This window comes from Camelus dromedarius, chromosome 11 (genome assembly GCF_036321535.1).
Source record: "Camelus dromedarius isolate mCamDro1 chromosome 11, mCamDro1.pat, whole genome shotgun sequence".
NCBI lineage: Eukaryota > Metazoa > Chordata > Mammalia > Artiodactyla > Camelidae > Camelus > Camelus dromedarius.
The window spans coordinates 4,196,843-4,221,073 of NC_087446.1; the positions used below are offsets into that span (position 1 = coordinate 4,196,843).

Here is a 24,231-nt window from a genome sequence, read left to right on the forward strand (position 1 = left end):
CAGACCAGGGACAGGCTTCTGGCTCTGTCCCCACCCCCCAAACCTGGTTCCTCTGAGGCTGGGGTTACTTCTCTCCAGGACACTGTTCCAGGGCACCTTCTGAACGCTGAGTGCTTGTGAGGCCCTGTGCAGTTGGTATGTTTCCCCATCACAGACCACAGGGCTGAGCTCCCACCCTGCCGCCCCCACACCCCACCCCGGGCTGGAACCGGGGCTCCTGGCCCATTCCTCCCACGAGACAGGAGAACCTCGTCCACGCAGACAACTCGCCCTGCAGAGCACTGGGGGCTGATGCTTCCCACCGGGCGTCCACCTCCCTCCCCCGACCACCTGGCTCCAGCACCCTGTCACACTGCTCACCTGCCCTGGGTCTGTCCTTTACTGCTCAGAAGGCGCCCCCTCCCCACCTCCAACAGAAAATTAACTCCACGAGAGGGGAGCACTTGGAAGGGGGTCTGGGGTCCCCCACCTAGCCCAGAAGGCTCCTGCCAGAGGCCCAGAGCTGGCCCTGGGAACCTGCCCCCTCTGGGGGAGGGGAGGGGAGTCCCCCGTGAGGGTGAGGACCCTGGGAGGATGTCCTTGGGGCCTGGCATCGCAGACACAGCTCGGGGGCCAGGTATACAAGTTTTATTCCACCTGCTTTCTGCCCATGGCCACCTTGGGCAAAGAGAAGACACGGCGCTCAGAGAGTCTGGGACAGAGTCACGCACAGGAGATTACACTGTGGCCTGAGGTGAGTTAGGAGGGAAAAGGCCAGTCTGCTACAGACCCCATCACTCTGGGGGCCTGGCCAAGCTGAGGGATTCACAGTCTCCAAGGTGTGGACGTCGGAGGGCTGGGGTGGGCAGGGGTGGTGGGACGGCCATGGCAGCTCCACACACACAAGGCTGCCCCGGGCACCTGGAGAGCCCGGCACGCAGACGCCCCAGGACACAGTGGTGCTGGACCCGGGGCAGCGACGGTTTTTCCCGCCAAGGCTCAGGCATGCCCAGGTGGCTGAGGCCCACGGGGGTCAGGATGGGACAGAGTAGAAAACTCCCGCACTCACGCACCAGATACATGGGGTCAGTAAAACACGAGGCGCTCACACGATGCTCTGCCGGCCCCCGGCCCCCTCAGACTCAGACGTGCCAGAGCCAGCGCCCCGGCCAAAGTCAATGAAGATCCCTTCCGAATCCGAGTCGACAGATTCCAAGATCTGGTCCACCAGGTTCTCGGGGCTGGAGGAGGCTGGGGAGCCACGGGCCGGGCCTAGGCCGGGCTCGGGGGGCTGGGCGGGCGGATACAGTCTGCTGGGGCAGGGCCCCGACTGGGGGGCCGGGGAGGATCTGAAGGTCCCGGCGGGGCCCTGGCTGGGCGTGTCGGCGAAGCCTTGGGGCTCGGGGCAGGATGTCATCTCGGAGACGGAGTGCCTGCGGATGCCCGCGCCGCCGGCCGCCGCGCCCTCAGCCTCGTGCTCAGCCACGGGGTTCAGCAGCGGCGTGTTGTAGCTCTTGGAGCGCACCACCGGGTTCTTGGCCAGGACGTCCCCCGAGCGGGAGCGGCGCAGGAAGTGCTTCTCTGCAGAGAGACAGGTGGCAGCGTCAGGCACGGGCCACTCCGGGCACTGCCTGCTCCAGGCCCTCCCTCTGGCCAGACGCTAGGGAGCACCTACTGCGTCCATCTGCTGCGCGCCTGGGTCTGCACAAAAGGTCCACTACAGGCAACAGCCCGACTGGTGCAGACCCTGCCGGGGCGGAGTGGCCGGGCGAGGGGAGTTGGGGCTTCCACCCCCGTAAGTGATCTCGTCTCAGCCTGGATGGGCGGGGGTGTGGGGGCTCATCAACTGCTGGGTTCAGAGGTGCACCATGCCAGCAACCTGTGTGCCTGCTAAGTGCCCCACCTGTGGAAAGTCGCCAGTCTCAGCACCTGCCAGGCGCCAGCACTTTGCTAGGTATGGGGGCCTAGATATCCCTCTGGGTGGGCACGGGTCAGGCAGTGTTAAGTGCCCGGACGGGGCGCCACCTGAGGTCGGGGCTGGGGTTTATCCTGAGTGCGCTGGGAGCTCTCAGGGGTCAGGGGTGGGGAGAAGAGGATAGTAAAGGGCAGGTCTCAGGAACCCATTAAGGGCCCTGCAGTTCTGCACCGTGACCACCAGGTGGCAGGACGGAGCACAGTGAGTGGCTCAGGGGCCGCTCCTGGACCAGAGCAGAGGCTCCAAGTTCTCTTCTAGGGGCTGGGGTCCCGCCTGAGCTGAGACATGGTGCTGGGCAGGTTTATACCTGAGGTGGGTGGGCACTCTGGACGAGGGGACACCGCTGACCAGCCCCTGTGCCACTGTCCCCTTGGTTCTCTTTGTGCACCTCTCCCTGGGCTGGGCCCTCCCTGTCCTTCGGCTCAGTGGTCACTTCCCAGTCTGGCCTTCCCCGACCTCCCTGCCCATGGCCCTCATGTCACCTGGGCAGGGGTCACCTCGGGCACTCACCTGGGGATGGTTTACTCATTAGCCTGCCTCCCGGGGGGAACAAGAGCCCGTGAAGGTGGGGCTTGGTCTCTGCTGAAGTCCCAGGACCAAGAAGAGGGGCTGGCGCTCAGCAGGTGCTCAGTCTACAGCCCCGAATGAGCCAACAGGGCCAAGCCCATCTGGTAAAGGAGCAACGCCAGGCCACGCCCACCCCACAACCCGTCCACGCCCCCATGAGTCCCCAAAAAGGCCGGATTTCTTGCGCTCCAGGCCTTTGCATGTGCTGTGTCCTCTGCCTGGACAACTCCTGACTTTCAGGACTGAGTATGGATGGGAGCTCCTTGGGGGTGACGGGGCCTCTGGGGGCTCTCAGGGGAGTCACTGCAACACCACTTATGGTGTCTGCCCACCGAGTCCTCCTCAGCCTTTGAAGGAAGGATCCCAGGTGACCCACCCCCATGTGCCCAGTGCCCAGCACACAGCACAGCTGGAGGATGCTCTGGACAGGTTAGCTATGTAGCTGGAACGCAAATCCTGCTGGGATCCTGGTTCTGCACGTCTTTTCACTGGGAGGCCTGGGCCCCGGGGGAAGAGGTGGACGAGGCCAGTGGTCAGCCCGCTCCCCACCCAAGACCCAGGAGACCCCTACCCAGGATGCAGGAGTGCGTGAATGAACCCTCGCTGGAGTAGAGGCCGTAGGTGCCCAGGTAGGGTGACACCACCTTCTGGATCAGCGACTCCAGGCGCAGGTAGTCCTTGGTCACTCCCCGGGACTCATGTACCCCCTGCAACAGGGAGGGAGGGAGGCGGGAGGGTCATGGGACAGCCTGTCCCCTGCTTCCCTAGCCCAGCAGGCTTGGCTCAAAGGCCACCATGATCAGCCCCACCCCCCCAATTCCCAGGGGGCCCTGGCCCCCAGGACAGTGCCCACAGCGCCCTCCCTCCCCGGCCCTCTCTCGAGCTGGGCCCTCTGTGCCCCTCTCCTCCTCTAACGTCCTCGTGGCTGCCTGCTGCACACAGTGGCTGCCGTGGTCCAAGAGACGGTGATGCCTGTGGGAAAGGGCTCTGTGGCTAAATGAGGCTGGGTTCCCTGCACGCCCCTTCTCAGGACATCGTGTGTCCCCTTCCGTGAGCTGGCTTCCTAGGAACTCTGGGCAGTCCTGTGGGGCCAGCTGCGTCAATGGGCCCCGACCCTCACTCCCTTGCCTCGTGGAGTGCCGTGGACAGGAAAGGCTGTCCCCCGGTGCCGGGCCCAGGCCCAGGTCTGCATCCCAGCTGGGCAGTCAAGGCCCACCCATCAGACAGAGCCCTCCCTCCCCGTCCCACGTGGCTGCCCCCACCAGGTCTCATCCAGCTTCCCCCCTCAACACCTCCCCTCATCCAGAGCTTCAAAGGGAACCCCACCTCCTCCTGTTTCACTTGAGCCAAAGCCTGAAGAATGAGGCTGCCCACAGGACAGCCTTGGTCTTGCCCACCCAGTCATGAGCTGCTCAGGGGGAAGCCCTGTGCTCCCAGCACCCCAGCAGCGGGTGGCACACGGCAGGTTTTTAGGGAGTGCTTGCTGAACAAATGATGTCTCAGTGGATGAATGAATGAATGAATGAAAGACATTGCTCCTGAAGGAGCTGCCAGCAATTAAGAAACAAGATTCATCCAAGTTAATGTCAAATGATGGTTGAAGACAGCAAGAGAACCGTTATACACAGCCTACAAGAGACCTACTTAACCTATAAAGACATACAGATGAGGAGTAAAGGAGACAGTTACACGTGGTAACACGGGTCACGGATCACAGACCAGAGCAGGAGTGGCCACGTCAATTTCAGACAGGACGGGCTTCAGACCAAGGAGAGTGATCAGGGGCGAGGAAGGTCATTACCTAATGGTAAACAGGTCAATTCTCCAGGATGACATAACAAGCTTTACTGCGTATGCACCAAACAACAGGGCAGGGAAGTATGTGGGGGAAAGAGTGAGGGGGAGAGAGAGAAATCCACTCTCACAGCCGGAGACTTCGACACCCCTCTCAGAAACAGATCTCGCAGGAAGAAAGTCCGTACGGACACAGATGAACTCAGTAACTCCACTGAGCCATTGGACAGAATCAGCATCTATAGACAACATTGTCCAACGACAGCAGAACATGTTCTCCTGAAGCTCACACGGGACATTCGCCAAGAGAGACCACATTCTGGGCTGTAAAACACCCCTCAACATGGTTAATAGAACAGAACTCATACGACGTCTGCTCAGACCACAGAGGAATTAAACCAGGAGTCAGTAACAGAATAGTAACTGGAAAATCCCCTAATACATACAGATTAAACAACTCACTTCTAAATAACTCATGGGTCATAAAAGAAATCTCAAGAACTATTTTAAAATATTTTGAACTAGACGAAATGAAAACACTACATCCAAATTTATGGCATACATCGAAAGCAGTGTGTGGAGGGGATTTTATAGCATCGAATGGATATGTTGGAAAAGAAAAGAAAAAAACAACAACAAAAAATAAAAGGTCTAAAATCAATCATCCAAGCTTCCACCTTAGGAAACTAGAAAAAGAAAAGCAAATTAAGTCTCAAGTAAGCCGAAAAAAATAAGTAAGAATCAGAGCAGAAATCAATAAAAAACGGGAAATGGATAGTGAAAAATCAACAAAACTGAACGCTGGTTCTTTGAAAAGATCAATGAAGTCAACAAGCCTCTAGCCAGGCTGAGAGAGGAACAGAAGACACCAGTGACTCACACCAGAAACGAAGGCGGGGACATCGCTGCAGACCCCACGGACCCAGCTGTGCCTGAAAGGAGGCAGTGGACCCCAGGGGTGCCCCCCGGATGAACGGGAAGGAGCTGCCCCCGCTCCCAGCGCCAGTGCCGTGCGGGTGGGACGGCGTGAATGCCGAGCTGTGCTGGCGTTTCACAGACTTGCTGTTTCATTCCCAGAACTTGTCTCTGAAGTCTGGGCTCTGCTCCCCACTGTGCAGTGAGGAAATGGAGGCCCAGGGGCTGAATTATTTTTGTGCACTCAGAGGAGGGGCCGTTACCCAGCTTCTGGGCCCCGTGAGACGGAACCGTCATTCGGCCGGTGCAGCAGGGGGCGCACAGCAGGTCTTCAATGCACAGACCAGGAGTTGTGACCTCAGACCCATCTGACACTTGACAACAGTGGGGACAAGTTTACTGTGAGGCTGGGACAAGGCCATTCAAAGCAGAGGCCAGGGAAGAGCAAAGGGTTGTGACTGGGGGCAGGGGTCACCACCAGGACGGGGAGACATGGGGCCAAGCCCCAAAGCTGCATGAGGCACAGTGGCCACCAGGGGGCAGCACTGCCCAGCCTGGCCGCCACCCAAGTGCTGTTCCTCAGATCAAGGGGAGACCTTCCTACTCCTGGCTCCAAAGCCCAGCTCCTTCACTGCCTGCCCCCAGGAGCGAGCACCACGGAGGACTCGGCGTTGATTTCTCTCCATCAACCTTGTTCCTGCCCTCCCAGGTAGGCGGTCTTACCCTATCACACAAATGAGAAAACAGGCCGAGATGCAATGTCCCTCCAGCCCCCCTCCCCTGCCACAAACTTCAACCCAGCTGGGTCTGGCCTAAAGCCCCTAGAAATCCAGCTGCAGGCCTGACACCCTGCTTGGCTGCCAGGGCGACCACCAGCCCCCGCAGAGTGCAGCCCCTTGGCCTTTCAAACCTCCACATTCCTCAGCTCCTTCCTCGCCCTGGAATCCTCACTGGCTGCCCTGGGCCCCAGGAACAACTTCACTGACCCTAATTCAGAAGGACTTCCAAGTGCCTGGGTGGGTTCAGGACAATGGGGAGGCCAGCCTCCTGGCCTTCTCAGCTGCAGTCAAGTGAGGACTCTATTTCCCTGCCTGTAAAATGGGGGTGCTGACGGTGCCCTCTCTTGTCCTGTGACAGTGAGAGAAACTGGCAAACTGTAGGGTGCTGTGCCCCTTTGGGATGCAGCCATTTGCAGAAAAGCCCATCAGAGTCCCCGTCTTGGGCGGGGCCACTCCCTCCAGCTGTAGGAGTGTGGCTGCCAACGTCTCACAACTGCCCCCTCCTCAGAGCTGCCCTCACAGACAAAAGCCACCGGCACCAGGCATGTCTGGAACCGTGGTGGGGAGCAGGGGGAGGTGGACCCAGCCCCAGAGACTGGCAGACGAGGGGTGCATCGGCCCAGCACCACTGCAGGGAGGGACACTCCGCTCACACTCCTGGGCTCTCCGAGGAACCCGGAGGCCGGCAGTCTCCTGACTCCGTATCTTTGTGCGGCTCCTTCTCTAACCCGGCTGCTGCTTCTCTCTCCATGCATTCTCCTGACAGCAGCCCCGGTGATAAGCCACGTGGACCCAAATCCTCCTCTCAGGTCACTGGGGGGCCTGGCCCAGCCAGCGGCTGCCCCTCGGGCCCCACCCACCTGCAGCACCAGCAGCATCTGCACGATGGCGGGGGGCACGCGGGCGTGCGCGCGGGCCAGTGCATCCTCCAGCTTCACGCTGAGGGTGATGGTGTTCCGGAAGTGCAGCAGGGCCAGCTGGCGCACCGACGGCTCCTTGCCCTGCGGACACAATGCCGCCTCGTGAGACCCTCGCTCCCCGCCCCTCGCTGAGTTCTGGGGTCAGATACATAGGACCCGCTGAAACCTCAGGCCCCCTTCCTCCCTGTCCTCTTCCCCAGATGACCTGTGTCCTGAAGAAGGGGGGCCCCACACATCCTCCTTACTGTCACCGACAGAGACCCTACTGTGTGCAGGGCATGGCCTACTGTGTGCTGCTCGGGGCTTCCTAGGGCCCACAGGAGTGAGCTGTCCTGGCTCCCACCCCGGGGGAGGGAAACAGGTTCTCAGAGGCGCAGGGATGTGTGCAGGCGCAGACAGCCCACCCGTGGCAGCGATGGGCAGAGGTGTGCCCGCCCCCAGGCCGGGGGCCAGGGAGTGAGGCCAGGACGGGCTGTCACCGGGGCCCGGGGCCGCTCACCTGCACCGGGTAGAAGACAGCCTGCAGCGTGGGCAGCACGTCGCTGAAGAAGAAGTCCCAGGTCTCTGCCAGGGAGTCCAGCAGCTTCTGTCCTGTGGGCACAGGGAGCATCACCACTGCCCCAACGGGCACCGGCAGCCGCTTCCCGCCCTCCCCGGTCATGAGGCACCCCTCCCGTCGGTGGAGGATGCAGGAGCTGAGGGCCGGGCTCCAGGCCCCAGAGTCATGGGATCTGGACCCCCGTTCACCCACCCGTCCCCTGCCTCAGCTGCCCCACTTAATGAAACGGGGCTGCAGCAGGGTGACCCCCAGAGCTGCCGGGAGAAGCCAGACGAAGCGGGACCCGGGGCAGAGAAGAAGACGTAGGTCCCTACTTCACACACGAGCCCCATGGCCCGGCCCCAGTGGGAGCTCCTGCTCACACGCTTGCCTCGCCCACTGGTCTGTCCCTCTGTCCCCGGGACAGACACTGACAGAGCGCCGCCACTGTGCCAGGCCTGGCATGGGGGTCCCAGCTGAGCCCCAAACTCCCTGGTCCCATCACAACAGGGCAGCAGGACAACCCTGGCGAGGGGGGAGTGACCCCGCTGGGCAGACGGAGAGGCTGGGCCTCCGAGAGGCTCAGATGTCTCGCTCGAGGGCCCGGGGCCTCCCCAGCCGGGCTGCCTGAAGTGGACTTGGGAGGCCGGGGAGACCATATCCAGTAACAGCAACGTGTCCCGGGTAGAGGGCGTCAGGCAGGGAGGGACTCAAGGAGGAGGTGCTGGCCAAGTGCTTCTGCCTGGTTGACCGACAGCCTTGCTGCATGAACTGCGGAAGTGGAGTGTGAAAAGCAGGCATCTGGACAAGCTCCGCAGGCCCTTCTGCTGGCTCTGAGGAAGGAGCGGCCCCAGCCACGGGGGACAGCCCCTAAGGGCGGGGACAGCTGAGACACCGCAAGACAGCCCTGGGCTCCCCTGGGAAATGCCAAGTGCTGTACCCTCAGCCCTTCTGCCTGGAACAAGCAGAAAGCTGGGACGGAGGGCCTCTGCTGCTTGGCGGGACCCCCACCTGGAAGCCAGACTAGCAATCAGCTGCAGAAAAATGGGCTTGGTGGGCGTGTCAGGTGGGGGCCGGGGCGACAGGCTGGCCAGCCTCCAGGACCGCACTGCCCCTGCCGACTTCTCAAGGTTTCCATGGGAACGAGGAGGTCGGGACTTCGCCACTCCTGCTCACTTTCCCTAGGCTCTGGGCCCCACGCTCCCACCCGGCAAGCCCCTAGGCCTGTAAAGGGGCCGGATTTGGAAGGGAAGCCTGGGGCGGTGGGGTGGCGACCGTGGGGAGGGCAGATCGGCCTTCAGTGTGGCCCGTCTGCTGGCCCTGGGGTCCCTGCCCAGTGGCCGGCTCTGGGTCCTCCCGGGGGACCCAGGCCAGGCTCCGCGGAACCTAGGACGAGAGGTGCCCGCCACCCGAGCTCTGCACACAAAGGTCCCTTGAGGTCCCTGCTGTCGCCGGCAAGAAAGGCTGCTCAGTTCCCTGGGCGGCCGTGGGGCGGCTCTGGGCGCGGGCCAGGCCGGCGTCTGCTGGGCGCAGGCTGCTCTCCAGCCCACGGGGCGGAAACGTGGCGGAAAGCAGATGTTGTAAAACACAGAGTCCAGTCCCGGCCAGAGCCGCACGCCCACCAAGGGGCCGGGAAGCTCGGTGCTGTCCCCGGGCCGGGCTCTCTGCTGGGGATCCGGGGTGGTCAGGGGTTAGAGTCAGGCAGCCCGGCGTCAAAGCCTGGCTCTGTGACCCCGAGGAGTCCCTCAGCCCAAGCCTCAGTGCGGTCCCTGTAAAACCGGCGTGATGGAGGCCCCCGCGCTCCTCGGGCTAACAGCTGCCAGGTAGCCAGGGCTTAGCCTGGTGCTGCCCGGGACCGCGTGTCCTGCGTCCTGTGTCCGTGCTGAGGCTCAGCAGGACCCAGCCAGGGCAGCGGCCGCGCCCCTGAGCTCTTTCTCCCCCGGATGGTGGGGAGAGGTGGGCCAGCCTGTCTGTCTTCCTTTCTTCAGTCTTAAGTGTGCTGGGGGCTGACCGTCCAGGCCCTGGAGACTGGAAGGGACCAGGCCAATCCTGGCTCCGGGCTCAGGGATGGGGAGACCCCAGGGACAGTGGAAAAGCCCACAGCGGGGACTCCGAGGAGGACACTCAGGTGGAGTCTGGCAGGGGCATGTGCACAGCCCAGGCTTGGAGGCGAGCGTGTGAAGGCTCGCTGCAGTGTTTGGTGGCCTGACCTAAACCAGGCTGGGATTCCTGCAGGACAAGAGGCAGAGCTCAGGGCCCAGGGCCCACAGGAGACCCTGGGTTCCTCCCCAGAGTCCCCAACTTGTTTGGCTGCAGCCACGCCCACTCCTGCAAGCTAACAGGCTGAGACCACCAGTCCACTACCAGTAACGTGGCCCCAGGGAGGGGGCCTCCATCCCACGGCTGTCTGCCAGGCTTCCCAATTCCAGGAATCACTCTGCTCAGGAGCCGACGTCCAAGACCTCACTGGAGGCTGGAGGGGAGCAGGTAGCAAGGTCCTGGGGCTGCCCCAGATAGGGCCATCCAACCCATCCAACAGAGGCATGGGCTGAGGACATGGCTGGCCACAGGGAGCAGTCTCAGGGAAGAGCTCTCCCTGGGACCTAAACCAGGGCAGAAGGCAGAAGGGGGAGGTTCCCAAGGCCACCCCTTGGGGTGTGACATTAGCCACTGTCCCCAGTGCATGGGCTGAAGGGGGCAAGATATCCTTCTGAAATGACCACATTTTGCGGCCTGGCTCAAGGGCCGCCGCTTCCATGCAGTCCTCCCTGACTGCCAAGGTGGAACTAACCTTTCCTTCCCCAGGGCTTCCCTTCACCTTGACATTTATCACACTGGACTGTCACTGTCTGCTCCACGTCTATATCCCTAACTGGGCTGTGAGCCCCTGCCAGGTAGAGCCTGGGTATCCATATCCAGGTCCCCAGAGGCCACCAGGAGCCTGACCTTTAGTGAGAACACAGATGGAGTCCATCTAACCCCACAGTGCTAAGGTGGAGACACTGAGGCCAGAGGTAAATGACGTGTCTGTGGCTGGGTAAGAACTAGAGACCAGGCCCTCTGGCCCCCTGCCTGGGGCTCTGTGCCTGTCCCTGAGGCCAGGGGAGGTTGGAGGGGCTGGTACTCCCAACTGGGTGGCCTGGCGGATACGGCCACCGTGGGCAGGAGTCCATGAAGCTACACAAAGCACCTCTTCTCTGAAGGTCCCAGCTCCCCTGGGCCGGAGCTGGTGGGAGGTGAGGCACTGCCGGAATGTGCCGAGTCAGGGGATGGGTGTGGGAGGGCATCTCCACCAGCAAATCCTTCTGCCGGCTTAGGTGCCGCCTCCTCCAGGAAGCCAGTCCAGACCACCGGTGGCCTGTGCCTCCTGCGCCAACGTCAATGGTTCTCACAGCCCTTCTCAGGCTCCTGCCTCAGCTGCTTCTACCCAACACACACAGAGATGGTGCAGAAGGAAGACGGGACACACAGCTCCGAGTTCATGCTGAGCACCCCAGGCCTCAGACTCTGCCTCTGTGAAACAGGCTAAGACTCTTCCCGAGGTCAGCAAGGACTGAAGGAGGAATCTGGAGCAGCGGAGAGAGGACTACGGGCTCAGAAGCCAGGCTGCCAGGTGGGGGCTGTGTGGCCCAGGTGAGTTACCGAGCCCCTCTGTGCCTTGATTTACCCAAACGTTCAGTGACTGCAACGTCAGAACTTTCTTCACAGGGTCGCTGGGCAAGGCAGTGAGTCAGGAGATGGAAAACACCTGGGACAGAGTCTCGCACAGAGCGAGCATGTGCGGGGGCCTGGTGCGCGGCACACAGTGGGTCCTGCCCTGAGCGGGGCCTGGCACACAGTAGGCCCTCAGCAAGGCGTGTTGGTTTGAGCTGAATTCCCCCATAATTTGACTTTTGTCTACACCAGCTCACTCCTGCGAGGAAGTGCCCACGCTGTGCTTGTCACTGCCCCCTGCCCTGGTCTGCAGACACCAGGAGCCCCAGGATGTCCTGTCAGGGCTCTGGGCCCAGAGAGGCCAGCTGTGACTTGTGGGCTCCCCCCCCCAGAAGGGTAAAGGGGGTGTGCTCTGGAGTTGGGATGTCCTGGGTTCGAATCCCCCCTCCATCCCTCGCTTGCAGTGCAGCCACGGACAAGCCGAGGGACATCGCTGCATAGTCCCCCAACTGCGAAACAGGCACAGTGACCCAAAGGCCTCACAAGGTGGGCATGAGCCCTGAAGGAGAGAACTTGCCCAGCAGCCCCGGCCATGCTCAGGCCCCAGACCCCAGCAGGGAGCCCACATCAGCTGCTCCCTCCAGGTGGTGGGTCCCTGCCCTGACCCTGTCCCTCAGGAGAATCAGGGCCACTTGGGCCTAAACCAGTTCCCTTCTGGCCCTCAAAGACCCTGATGGGGGTTCTCCCAGGCTGCTGGGACGGGCTTATGGGGGCAGAAGGTCTTCTGGGCAGTGAGGTGAAGCAGGGGCCTTCTCCCAGTCGCCTCTCGGCCCTCCTGGGCTCCAGCAAGGTGGGGGACACTTTTCCCTACAGGGTCCCCTCTGGGGTCAGACCTCAGCCCTGCCGCCCTCGAGGCACTGCTTCTGCCCCTTCTGAGCTCCCTCAACCAGGAGAGCCACACCGCCCACCCAGCTGAGGGGCCCGGGTGAGCTGGCAGGGCCACGGTTCCCAGCAAGCAGTGTGGCCCGGCACCAGTCCAGCCACAGGGCCACCAGACTCACCCTCGTAGAAGCGGATCTTGTCCCGGAGGATGACCATGCCTTTTGTCAGCAGCTGGTTCTGAAAGGCACATGTGGAGATTCGGTCACTGCTCCGTGGGGTCCCGGCAGGCAGGACCCCCAAGAGTCTACCAACAGGCAGCCAAGGCCCAGAGCGGGAACCTCAGCTCCCTGGGTGGACGTGGGCAACTGACCCAGCTGGGCTGTCCTGAGACAGGGGGCGGAGCAGGGGCCACCCCCACCCTGAGACCGGCCGGGCCCGGGCGCTGCCATCACCCACGAGAGGCTCGAACGGCAGACCCTGTGCACACCTCCTGGGTGTGGCAGAGTGACACCATGTGGTCTCAGCACCAGTCACAGCAGCCAGGTGACCCAGGGGCCACCAACAGCGCAGTGGATAAGCAAAACGTGGCCCCTCCGTATAAGGGAATGTTATTCAGCCATAAGGAAAAAAACGAGGCTCTGACACAGGCGACACTGTGGATGAACCTTGAGATTGCTGTGCTCAGTGACAGGAGCCAGAGAAGGCCACGTGCTGTGTGGTCCTGACAGAAACGTCCAGAGGCAGAACGGAGACCAGCGGCGGCCTGGGGCTCGGGGGAGAGCGGGATGGGGACTGTTTATATAACACGGGACCTCCTTCCCGGTGACGATGAATAAAGTCCTGGAGCTGGACAGCAGGGACGGCTGCACAGCTCTGACTACACCAGACTCCCCTGAAGTGTCCCCTTCCAGCAGGTGCACAGAACTGGGGGTCTGTGAATTGCACCCCAGTAAAGCTGTTAAATGAAAAACAGCCGACCGTAAACCCACAGGCTGGACCTCGCCTCACCCTCTCCTGGGAGGGGGCGCCTTGCTCCGAGCCTGCCTGAGGATGTCCCTGCACCAATCGGCCCTCCTGGCTGCGCCACCTTGGCAGTCCTCTCGCCTCCCCGAGCCCCAGGACCCTGCATGTTCATCGACTTTGCAGGCCTGGAGCTGCAGCGTCTGGGACAGAGTGGCCTTGGCGATGCTGGTGACACGCCCACACCGTCATCCCACAGCTCAGGGCGCTGGGGTATGTAGACACCTACACACGGACTCTGGGAACCTATACTGATGCTCCGGGAGGAGGCGGACGACCGAGAACTGGCCTCAAGCCCCGGCCTGTGCCGGCCACGGCGCTGGGTCTTCACCTGCACCTGATCGTGCAACCTTCCCAACCAGCTGCACTGGCTGGATGGGGAAACCGAGTCACGGCAAGGCGGAGACCTAACGCTCCCTGCACCCACCAGGAGCGGGTGCCGCCGTCCCTCTGGCCAGCTCAGGAAGCAACCCCGGCCCAGCTGGAGAGCACAGAGCACCCACCTGCAGGTACTCCGTGAAGAAGGACCCCAGCTCCGTCTTCAGCAGCTGCCTGTGGGCAGGAAGGGAGACCAGTGAGGGAGGCGGGAGTCAGGGACCGCCTGGTGCCGGTTAGGGCCGGGGGCTGGGGTGGGGGCCGCACAGCCCAGCCACGTGAGGGGGGCACATGCCCGGCCCAGCCCTGCGGGGAGGCTGCGTGCTCCCTGGGCCATGGCAGTGGCTCCCTAGGACCCTTCCGATTCACACGAAGGGAAGTGGAGGGGTCCGCTAATAGAAGCGAGGGCCACAGGCATCCTTCAGGTTCTTGGGAGACACCCGGCAGGCCGGGCCTCCAACACCCAGCCCCACCCCTTCGTCCACGCCTAATCTCAGAGCTGGCAGCCCGCCCCCGGCCCCGGCTCACAGCCCCTGCTCTCTGCCCTCTCTCCCCTGCAGGGCGGCTTGAAGTGTTTCCTCCCTTACTCTAGAGAAGCTTATTCTGTCCTCACCAACCCAGCAGCAGGTGTTGACTGCTGTTCCCTTTTACAGGGGAGATGAGAGAAGCTCAGAGATGTCAAGCAACTTGTCCAAGGGCACACAGGACACGCCGAGCTAGAAGCTGAGCCACGTCCTTTGTACTCATGTGGACAACTGGCAGTGCACACTTCCGGGGGCCGAAACGATGATGGGTGTTGTAGTCCAGACCCTCTCGGGGCCAGGCTCCTGGATACGACCCAGCAAGTCCACCCGCAGGCGCAGACCCGACAGCGTGAAAGCACAGGTCCACACGAGGTCTCACACGCAGGCGTTCCCGGAAGCGCTGCTCACAATGGCCAAAAGGTGGAAGCAACCCAGATATCCATCATCAGATGACTAGATGAGCAAAACGGCGTGTTCTTCATACAACAGGATATTAAGTGGCAGTAAAGAGATACGAAGGACTGACAGACCCTCCAACGTGGATGAACCCCGAGCAAGAAGCATTTCGCCGAGAGAGAAGCCAGATGCAAAAGGCCACACGTGTTGTGTGGCCCCGTCTACGTGAGACGTCCAGAAGGGCACATCCACAGGGGCAAAGCTGACTGGTACTTGCCGGAGGCCGGCGGAGGGGAGGAACTGGGCATGGCTGTTAAGGGGCTTTTTTTTGGGAGGGGGCATGATTAAAACGTTCTGGAATTAAATAGTGGTGATAGTTACGTAACCTTGTGAATATACTAAAAACCACCGAACTGTACATTTTAAAAGAGCAAATCATATCTTAAAAACACACACACACATTTATATAAAATGGCAGAAAACGAGAATGACGGACGGACATCAGAATCCTGTGACGGTGAGCTGACCCTGGCCCCGCCCGTGCCTGGGAACAGCTGAGAGAACCCCAGCCCTCACCCGCACTGACCATCCTCAGAATTGAGTGGAAAACATCAGATAACAGGACAGTCGGTGGCTCCAGTCACAAGGCTCTCTCGTGGCATCAAAGCTAATGACCAATAACGGATTTACTGCACAATTAAACTCAATTTAATGTGGCCACGTGATGCAGATGAGCTGGGGGGCAGCGCGGGGGAGAAGAACCCACAGGCCCTGGAGTCGGGGGCCTGAGCCCTAGCTCTGCTGACGAGTCCTGTGACCCTGAGCAGCCCATGCCCTCTCTGTGCCTCAGTTTCCTCATCTGTAAAATGGGGACCATAAGGTGCCCGGTCCTCAGGGCCACAGAGAGAGCTCAGGGCATGGAAAAAGCTCACGGCACAGAACAAACCCTCAACAGAAAGGCTCTGTTATTACTTAACAATTGCCACCATTTAATTTTCGACTGGCTAGAAAGACATTGCCCCAAACAGCCTAACTGGCCAGGAGCTCCAAGCCTCACATCACCTGACCTCTACCTGCTTCTTAGGAAAGGACCCTGCGGCTGGCGAGGGTGACCTGGAGCCCAGGGCAGCCTCTGCCCTCTCCATTCCCAGCACACGCTCCTGAGGGAGGCCACCCACTGTGCCAGCCCCCCCAAGGGCTGGGCACGGGGACACTGGGGCTGCAGTCACAGTCCCCGTGGAGAGGAGGCGGCTGGAGGCCAAGCGATCACACCTGCTGCTTCTGCCACGGGATGGGAAGGATGTACACACTGCAGGAGGGCTGTCCTTGCTGCTTCGTCCATGGATTTAGAAATACTTCCTCTTTTGTTTTTGTTGTTTAAACATCCAGCCGATTCTTCAGGTAAAAGAACTCCTTTTACCCTAAGCAGAGGCGTATTAGGAAAATGGGGCTGCTGTGGGCCCCACTGAGACCCCCTAGTGGCTCCTAGGGCCCCACCCCTGTCTGGTCACATGAGCCCCAGAAAAGCAGGACCCCCCGGAATTCCGGTCACACACATCAGGTCTGGGGGAGGCAACAAGCCCTTGTTCTCTGTGACTTCAGCCAGCCCCTCTCCCGGCCTGGGTCTCCGTTTACCATGTGTAAGGGCCGTTTTAACGCTGCCATTGCAGGGGTGGGGGTGGGGGTGGGGTGACCCTGTCCCCAGCACCCTTTTACTCCTGCCCCGGCTGATGAGGAGGTTTGCTGCCTATTTTTCCCAAAGTCTTCTGATGCGGGGCCAGGGTAGCACGGGCTGGGGTGGAAGGAAAAGCACAGAGGTGGGAGACACACCTCCTCAACGGCTGTGTGACCCTGGACAATTCACTGCACCTCTCTGAGCTTCAGCCTCCACTACAACGCAGGACTAACACACTGGCCTTGCAGACTCCCTCGGAGCTGGGCCGTCCTGGGCGCCTTCACAAGCGCTCAGTTCTCGGCTATGCACAGGAAATGAGGGGCGTTCGGCCGGCTGTAATTGCTTTTCTGGAAACGACACTCCCATCATTAAGCAGGTGGGTCCTTCCTCTTTTAACAGAATAAATATCCTCTGTGATGCTCAACACCAGCGAGGAATGCGGTTGTTATCTTGAACCACTGTCCAAGTCCCACCCTGCCTCCCTGAAAAGGAGTTGTCAGGCAGGGTGGGGATGAAGGGAACAGCGCCTGCAGCTAAGGTCCCCGCGGTGGTCACTGCTACCTCGGTCCTAATGGTAGAACCTGAGGCTGGGGGATGGTGGTGGGGAGGGTTCAGCCTAGGCCCTCCCCCCACTCCCAGACCCAGGCCCGGGACAGGACAGACGGCCACTCACCGGACGCCTTCGTTGAGGCTGAAAAGCTCCTGGTCGGGCAGCCCCTTGCGCTGGAAGACGGCGATCACCCCGTTGTGGATGCTGTAGGCGGGGAAAGAGGAGAATGTCTGTCCAGAGGCCCTGAGACCCCTCTCCCCGGGAGCCCCTCCTGCTCTGCCTGAGGAACAGAGGGGGCCCGGTCAGAAGCAGGGGGCCCGGTCAGAAGCAGGGCACCAGTCCTTTCTCTCAGGAGGCAGGCCCTGGAGCACAGGGATTGGCCGTCCCCGTGGGGCCCTGTCCACACCAGAGCCTCAGCTCCCAGCCCCAGCCTCCCCATCATCTCTCCAGGACATCTGTGTACTCTCCACACCCTGCCTCCCCTCCCGTGTTCTTGAACCCTCTACACCCAGGCCAGAAATTAGGGGCCACCCTCTGATCGCCTTACACCCCCAAACATAACCGAGTCCGACTGGCTTTCCCTCCCTGTGCTTCAGGGCGCTGTGAGCTGGCCCCCGGTGCCCCCCGGGCTATGCCTGTGCCACGGGAGCCCAGCTCCACCGAGGGAGCTACCCTCACCACAGGGCCTTTACACGCGTCCTTTCTCCTGCTTGATCCCCCCTCCCCTGGATCCATGTGGATCCTTCCTTCAGGCCACAAGTCATCTCAGCATTTACAAAACTTGTCAGTGGGCACCCGCACGTTTATACGTGATTTGTTTCAGCGGTTGGTCTCCGCTATTATCTACAAACCTCAGGCCACAGGGCCGTGTTGTTCATGACCGTGTGCTCAGCGCCTGGCTCAAAGAAGCCTGGCTCAAAGAAGCCTGGTTAAGCATCTGATGAAATTTATCCTGACTCTCCCTCACCCTCCAAATCCAGTTGATCCTGAAGCCCCAGCCACTTCTACCCCGTGGTCTCTGCCGCACCCTGCCTCTCTCCTCTGTGCTTCCCTAAACCTCCGATCGCCCCAGCTACCTCCCTAGTGCGTCCACAACCCACTGCAGCCAGAGTCCCTTCCTTGCCCAGGGCCCTGCAGATATAGCCCAAGGCCTTGGACATGGCATTTGACGCTCGTCCAGAATGGTCCCTCCCTGCATTCCTGCGCATCCTACACTATAATCTCAGAGAGTACTGGACCTGCCAGGGGCTGCCATACGTCAGGGTCTTTGCACCCACTGCCCCTGACCTGGCAGGCCTTTAATGCTCTCTATCTACTAGGGATCTATATTAGAGCCTTGGCTCCAAGGCCACTGCCTCCAAGAAGCCCTCCTGGCCCCCTCCCTTCCCTGCACAGACTCATACCCTAGCACTCCACCGATTTACTTTCATGTCAGTCCCTGCCACCAGCCATGAGCTCCTGAGGGCGAAAGCGCAGTCTGGGTGGCTGCACTGCTCCCCCCAGGGTCCGGCTGCTGTTCTGAAGCTCACCACTGCAGACAGGCAGTGCGATTTTTGGCCTGGAGGGACAGCCGGACATGTGCTGCTATTCGCAGCACGGATTAGATGGCAGTGACCCAGCTCTGGGCGCCCTGGTCCACTTTTATCAGCTCTGCCCTTCCCAGCAACGTGGACTAGCCGCCCACTTTGCAGATGAGGAAACTGAGGCTCAGAAGAGCCAAGTCCCTCTGGGAAGCCACAGAGCTCACCCGACAGCTGCCTCCTCTCCCCACGCAGCCTCCTGATGCCAAGTCAGCTGTGCACCCTGGAGGGGGCAGGGCAGGGGCAGGGCCCCACACCCCAGGTGGGTGAAGGCTGCTCTGAGCAGGGCAGGGACCTGCCTGGGCTCCACGGCTGGTCCCGACCTGGCGAGGCCAGAGGCCTCGTCACCTGACCCGGAGTGCCTGACTCCGGCGCCTGGTGCTGGAATGTTGCTTTTTCGTGCATCCAGGCACATGTCCTCTAACTTCTGTCTCCTGTCTGTGAATGGGGGTCACGAGTGCGCCTGCCCCAGGTTGCTGGGAGGATGAAGGCCTCAGTGGGAGGTCATGGCCGGGGTGGACTCACCTGTTAAGAGTTCCCCGGTAGACCCAGGCCCACAACTGCATCACGGTAACCTGTTCCCTGTCTACAGACTGAAACAAGTGAAACTCTGACGGGAAGTCTAATGGCCGCCAGGAAGCCCGCTGTCCAAAGCAGCTGCCACCCCGAAATCCAAACAGCTGGGGACTCACTCCTAGCCCATGAGGCTGCAGCGAGCGGAGGAGGGACAACCACAGAGTGGGGTCAGCCCCTCCCAGTCCTGTCAGCGGAGGAGCCTGGGGGCTGGCAGGTGGGGCGTTCCTGACCCTGGCCCCACGGGCCCAGCCACTCCTGAGGTCTCCCTGGGGCCTAGGCCTCCATCAGGCCAAGGGGACAACATGGAGGGAGCCCTGGTCAGCCTGCCAGACCCAGTCCTGCTGCCTCTCCAAGGCCTTCCTCCCCCTCTGGTAAACCTTCCAGAGGACTCCCAGCCCACTCTGGTCGCCTGCTCAGAGGGGACCTTAACCACATGGCTCTGGAGGGTAAGACAGCTCTTTGGAAAAGTCTTGCCTCGAGGCCCTCAGGGGTCCAGCGCCTTGTGTCACCAGAACCACCCCCTACCACTGTCCACGCCCGGGTCTGAGCAGCAGCAGCCTCCTCCTGCCTCAGGGCCTTTGCCCTTGCTGCTCCCCATTCTGGAGGCTCACCATGAGGTCAGGCCCACCCCTCCTCACTCTGGTGTTGGATGAGGATTTGACCCTGGCTTCTTTCGGGGGAGCGGAGGTCTATTTGGTTTGCTATTTGGCCCCCCTTCCCAGCCCAGCATCGTCCCCACCCTTCCACCTTTCAACCCGTGTATCTGAGCAGCGACCTGCCCAGCCCTGGGGTCACCCTGGAGTTCTCCTGTCCATACCCCACCCCAGCCCAGCCTCCTACCCAGGTGGACCCTGCTCCCACCCATCCCACCTCCAGCCCTCAGGCTGGTTCAGGTGCAAGTCTAGGTTTGAATCCCAGGTCTGGGCTTCCCTGCTGCACGCCTGGGCCAAGAGATAGGACCATGTGTGCCTCAGCTTCTCCGTCTGTACAATGGGTACAACAGGGTCCAGAATTACAGCTCCTGTAGGAGACACTGGGGAGCAGAGAGCGCCCTGCGGGGTCATGCGTGCTATGGTATCATCAGCAGTGACTCCAGGGGAGGGAGTGCCCCTCAAAGTATCCCCCACAGCTCAAGCATCCCCACCTCCTTCTAACCACGGCATGAAGTGGGACTGTTACAGCCCAGGTTGCAGATGGAAACACTGAGGCTCAGAGAAGCCAAGGGACACTGCCCAGAGCCACACAGCTTGATGCCTGGAAGGACCAGAACAGAGCCCCAGGCCCACAGTCCCCCGACTTCCACGCGGCTGCTCAGAAACTGCCCCCAACCAACCCGGGGCGGGAAGGTGGACAGGCAAGGCCTCTCCAGCCGAGGTTCCACGCTCTTTCCAAAGTCCGAGTTCGGTAAATAACAAGACCTTGCTAGGAGCCACTGGGGGAGAGGGGAGGGGTGGGGAGAGGAGAGGCTTATACACCTCAAATAGAAGTGAAACCCTGGCACGGGCCCTCCCAGGCCAGAGGCGGGCAGGCCCAGCCGGGGACACTGGGGCACTTCCTGGTGAGGCCGGAGCGGCAGCCGGCCCAGCACCTCCCTCCACTGCTTCCTCTCACTGGGCAGGCCCTCTCCGGCCCATCCCTTCTCCCCATGCAGGGAGGCAGGAGGGCAGGGACAAGACTCAGCCTCTCACCTGGGGGGGAAGGGGCAGGGAGGTTCCACGGCACCCACGATGGTGCCGAGACGTGCTGCCATCAAGGCTGCCTGGGACAGGACGGGGCCCCCACGGTCAGGCTTGGGGAGGAAGGGCAGATTGTGGGGCTCCTGGGGGAGACCTGCCCGTGGCTGCCCTGGCTCAGGCTGGGGTCAGTATGGTGCCGAGAGCAGGTGGGACACCAGCTGGGTCGGTCCCTGGCCCACTGTCACACGTCTCTCAGTGTCGCCTGCCTGCCCATACAGGAAGCCCTGGCAGAGAGTGAGTGAGTGGCAGGCTAGGCCAGTGCGCCTTCAGAGGCTGAGGCCCCGGCTGGGGGCCTGGAGGTAGAGCCCTGCCCTGCTCTGGAGGCCCAGAAAACTGGCCGACCTGGACCCGAGAGGGGCTGGCACTTCCTCCAGCCCCTCCCACTGGTGTCAAAGCCTGACTCTTCTCAAGACCTATCTCCCCGCTGGTGGACGACGGTGGGTGTGGGTGCTGGGCTCCACTGGGGCCCCACAGTGTCTGCCTTGGCTCCCAGCCCACCTCAGACAGACCAGGTTCTAGCCTTCCCTCTGCCCTGTCCATATAACGGTGACCAGAGCCCCAGTGTCCTCATCTGTATCCTGGAGGGTCAGCCCAGCCCTGAGATGAAGTGGGGGGGCTGCGTGGCCCTGTTCCAGCCGCCTCTGGAGCAGCGTCCACTGGCCTCCTCTTCAAACCCCGGTGAAAGGCACAGGCAGACAGGCGACTCAGAACCCGACCTCGCCCCCATGCGGGGCCCCCATCTGACCCGCTGGAAAGTGGGGCTGAGAATACCAGGTTCACCTGCTCCTCAGCAACCAGCATCACTCTCGCCCTGCTTTCGGGGCACCTGGTTTAAATAACCCCCAACCCTGGCCCGGGGTCCTGGCCGAGTGGGAGGGGCCCCGCGCCCACCACTCCTCCTCCCTGGGCGCCAGGCAGGAGCTTGGAACTTTACTCTAGAGGCTCACCTGCCCAGGTAGGCAGATGCCTGGCTGTGGGCTGACCTATCCATCCTGAAAGGCTGCAGGGGACAGTGGAGCAACCACCTCCTCCCACAGCTGCCTGATTTCACGTCCCCACCGGCCAAGTGGGAGGCCAGGTTCAGGGACTGCAGACGGCTCTGAGCCCGAGCTGGGGGGCAGAGAAGTGAGCAGGGTTGGGAGGGAGGGAAACCCAGCGTATGAGTGTCCTGCCACTGCTGTAACAAGAGACCACACACTTAGTGGCTTACAACCAGATCAATGTGCTTTCTTGCAGTTCTGAAACCAGAAGCTCTAAATCACTGTCATAGGACTAGAGTCAAGGTGTCACTCGAGCCTCATTCTGGAGGCTCTAGGGGAGAATGTTTCCTGGCCTCTTCCAGCTTCTAGAGGCATCCACGTTCCCTGTCCTGGGCTCCTCCCTCTATCCTTAAAGCCAGCACCGTGGTGTCTTCAACCAATCTGCCTCCATCCTCACGCCTCCTTCTTGAACCCTGAGCCCCGGTCTCCCTCCTGTCGAGACCCTTGTGATAACACTGGGCTCGCCTGGATCACCTCCCCACTTGAAGATCCTTTACTTAATCACATCTGAAGAGTCCCTTTTGCCGTGTAAGGAAATGTATTCACAGGTTCCGGGGCATCTTTGGGGACCACTGCTCTGCTGGCCACACCCAGACTAACTCAGAGGGGCATGGGCTCAGGACCTGGGGCCTCACCCAGAGCGAGTAGGTGGGGGTGGTGGGGAAGCCACGCACAGGCCCCCGACTGCCCTCCAACCCCCTACTCCCAACCAACCAGTCACCCTGAGGCTCCAGCCAGCTTCCTCTGGCTCCTCAGAGACCCCTACGAGGCGGTGGCAGAAGCTTTGGAGTCAGAGACCTGGACAGTCCCTGCACCTCTCTGAGCCTCAGTGCTGTTATCTGCAGGATGGGGGCGATGAGAACCACCTGGAAGGTGCTGCAGGGATGAAAGCAGCTCTTCCACGTCCGGGGTTTGGACAGGGCCCAGCATGGGTCGGGGTGAGTGTGCACCACCAGCTGGGGGGATGGGATGCTCATGGTCCAGGAGGAGAGCTGGGTACAGGACGCTCTGTGGGGGTTGGGCCAGCGCCCCCTATCCCCGCCTTCCCCGTCCAGGACCAGGGATGGGCAGACAAGGCGGGCAGCCACAGCCTCTGGGCTCTTACCAGCAATACTGGCCTCACCCGGCCAGCAGACACGAACTCCCATGGGCGCCTGGGCAGCAGCTTCAAGTCAGACCAGGGTTCAGACCCAACGCTGGCCGAGGCTCTTGATCAAGTCCCTCTCCCCCATCTCAGTTTCTCTATCTCTAAGCTAAAGACCATCATCTCAGCCTTGGAGGCGAACCTGTGGGGTGTGAGAGGGTAAGGTCGCTCGCAGCGCAAGGGCACAGGCTACCTGCTGGGGGCCTCCGCTCTCACATCCAGAAGGTGGGTGGGCACTGGGCTCTCCAAACCTCAAGCATCTGGGGGGATCCAGGCCAGGCGAGGAGTAGGGCGTCATGATGGTGACACCTCTGGCCCAAATGCAGGTACAGGGGACTTGTGCTGAGATTTGGGGAGTTCCTGCCCCCTCCCCACTGGCCCCTTAGCCCAAGAACAGGACCTTCATGGAGCCAGAGGCCCTGAACACGCATGGGGCCCAAGCCCAGCAGGGAGCTAACAGGGGCGAATACAGGGACAGACGGTGACATGACGTCCGGGCCCTTGGGGAGGGAGGGGATAGGGATCCCAGGTAGGAGCGACAGGTGAGCCTTCTAGGCCGCCCTGCACCTGCCTCTGCAGCGCCAGCACTGGGCCAGGCGCAGGGGAGCGCCCTGCCCTGCCATGCAGCAGCAGGTGCTTAGGAAGCAGTTCCGGTTTACGGTTTGGGAGGGTGGCCCAGCCAGCTGGAAGCCTGGTATCCGGACCTCAAACATCCCCCACACAGCCGCAGGATCAGCGTGCACAGAGGAAGAAGGGGCCGCAGGCCCTAGCCGTGTGTGCTCAGCACCGCGCTCACCCAGTTCATCCTCTTCCCCGCACTGAACGCCACCCGCACAGACCCCGGGGGTTTACACGCATCCTTGTTTATCTCCTGAATCCCCTCATCAACTCCAAGCCCCAGGCTGTTGTCTGCTTGATTCTATGCCCCGGGCTGGCCCAGTGCCAGTGAGGGAATGAATGAACGAATGAATGAATGCTAGGTGGGGACATGGATTCCACTAACCCTGAGTGAGCATCCAGGTGAGGAAACGGATGTCACTGAGGTGGGCTGAATAGTGTCCCCTAGAAATTCATGCCCACTTGATACCCTAGATCTTAATTGGAAACAGGGTCTCTGTGGATGTAATTAGTTAAGGAACTTGGGATGAGATTGTCCTGGATTTAGGGTGGGCCCTGTATCCAGTGACTGGCGTCTTTATAAGTAAGAGCGGGACAGGAGGTGTGGACATAGAGGCACGGCGGAGAGGCCCAGTGAGGACAGAAGCAGAGAGTGAGAGGTGTGGCCACAGGCCAGGGAGCCACGAGGAGCTGGAAGAGGCAGGAAGGGGCCTCCCCTAGAGCCTCTGGAGGGAGCGTGCCTGGACACCTTGATTTGGGACTTCTGGCCTCCAGAACTGGGAGAGAATAAACTTTTGTTGTTTTAAGCCACTCAGTCTGTGACAATTTGTTACAGCCACCCCTAGGAAATTAATGTGGTCACATGGGAAAGGGGGTTCACCTTGGACTCAAAATGAGGTGTCCACAACTCAGCAAGGCAGGGCCTGCAATGTCCCGACCCCCAAGGCTGTGGTCCTGAGGGGCCCTGGCAGGGAGCGCTGCCGGGACCGGGGAG

General features: G+C 61.2%; 1 protein-coding gene across 6 annotated transcripts in view; it reads right to left on the bottom strand.

Annotated features, from left to right (window-relative positions):
* Positions 1–612: 612 nt before the first annotated feature.
* The window catches only part of PRR5 (proline rich 5), a 50,921-nt gene continuing 27,302 nt past the window's right edge, over positions 613–24,231 (bottom strand). For 5 of the 6 annotated variants that reach the window (XM_064491376.1, XM_031463418.2, XM_064491377.1 and 2 more), the window contains 7 exons: positions 16,667–16,747; positions 13,527–13,575; positions 12,183–12,240; positions 7,429–7,520; positions 6,870–7,010; positions 3,093–3,228; positions 613–1,560 (listed from right to left, as the gene is read on the bottom strand). In XM_064491376.1, coding sequence (XP_064347446.1) covers positions 1,085–1,560; positions 3,093–3,228; positions 6,870–7,010; positions 7,429–7,520; positions 12,183–12,240; positions 13,527–13,575; positions 16,667–16,747 — 1,033 coding nt within the window. In that variant the 3' untranslated portion in view covers positions 613–1,084. Of the gene's footprint in view, positions 1,561–3,092; positions 3,229–6,869; positions 7,011–7,428; positions 7,521–12,182; positions 12,241–13,526; positions 13,576–15,590; positions 15,740–16,666; positions 16,748–24,231 lie in introns of all 6 variants that reach the window. The other variant, XM_064491379.1, reaches the window with a different exon arrangement.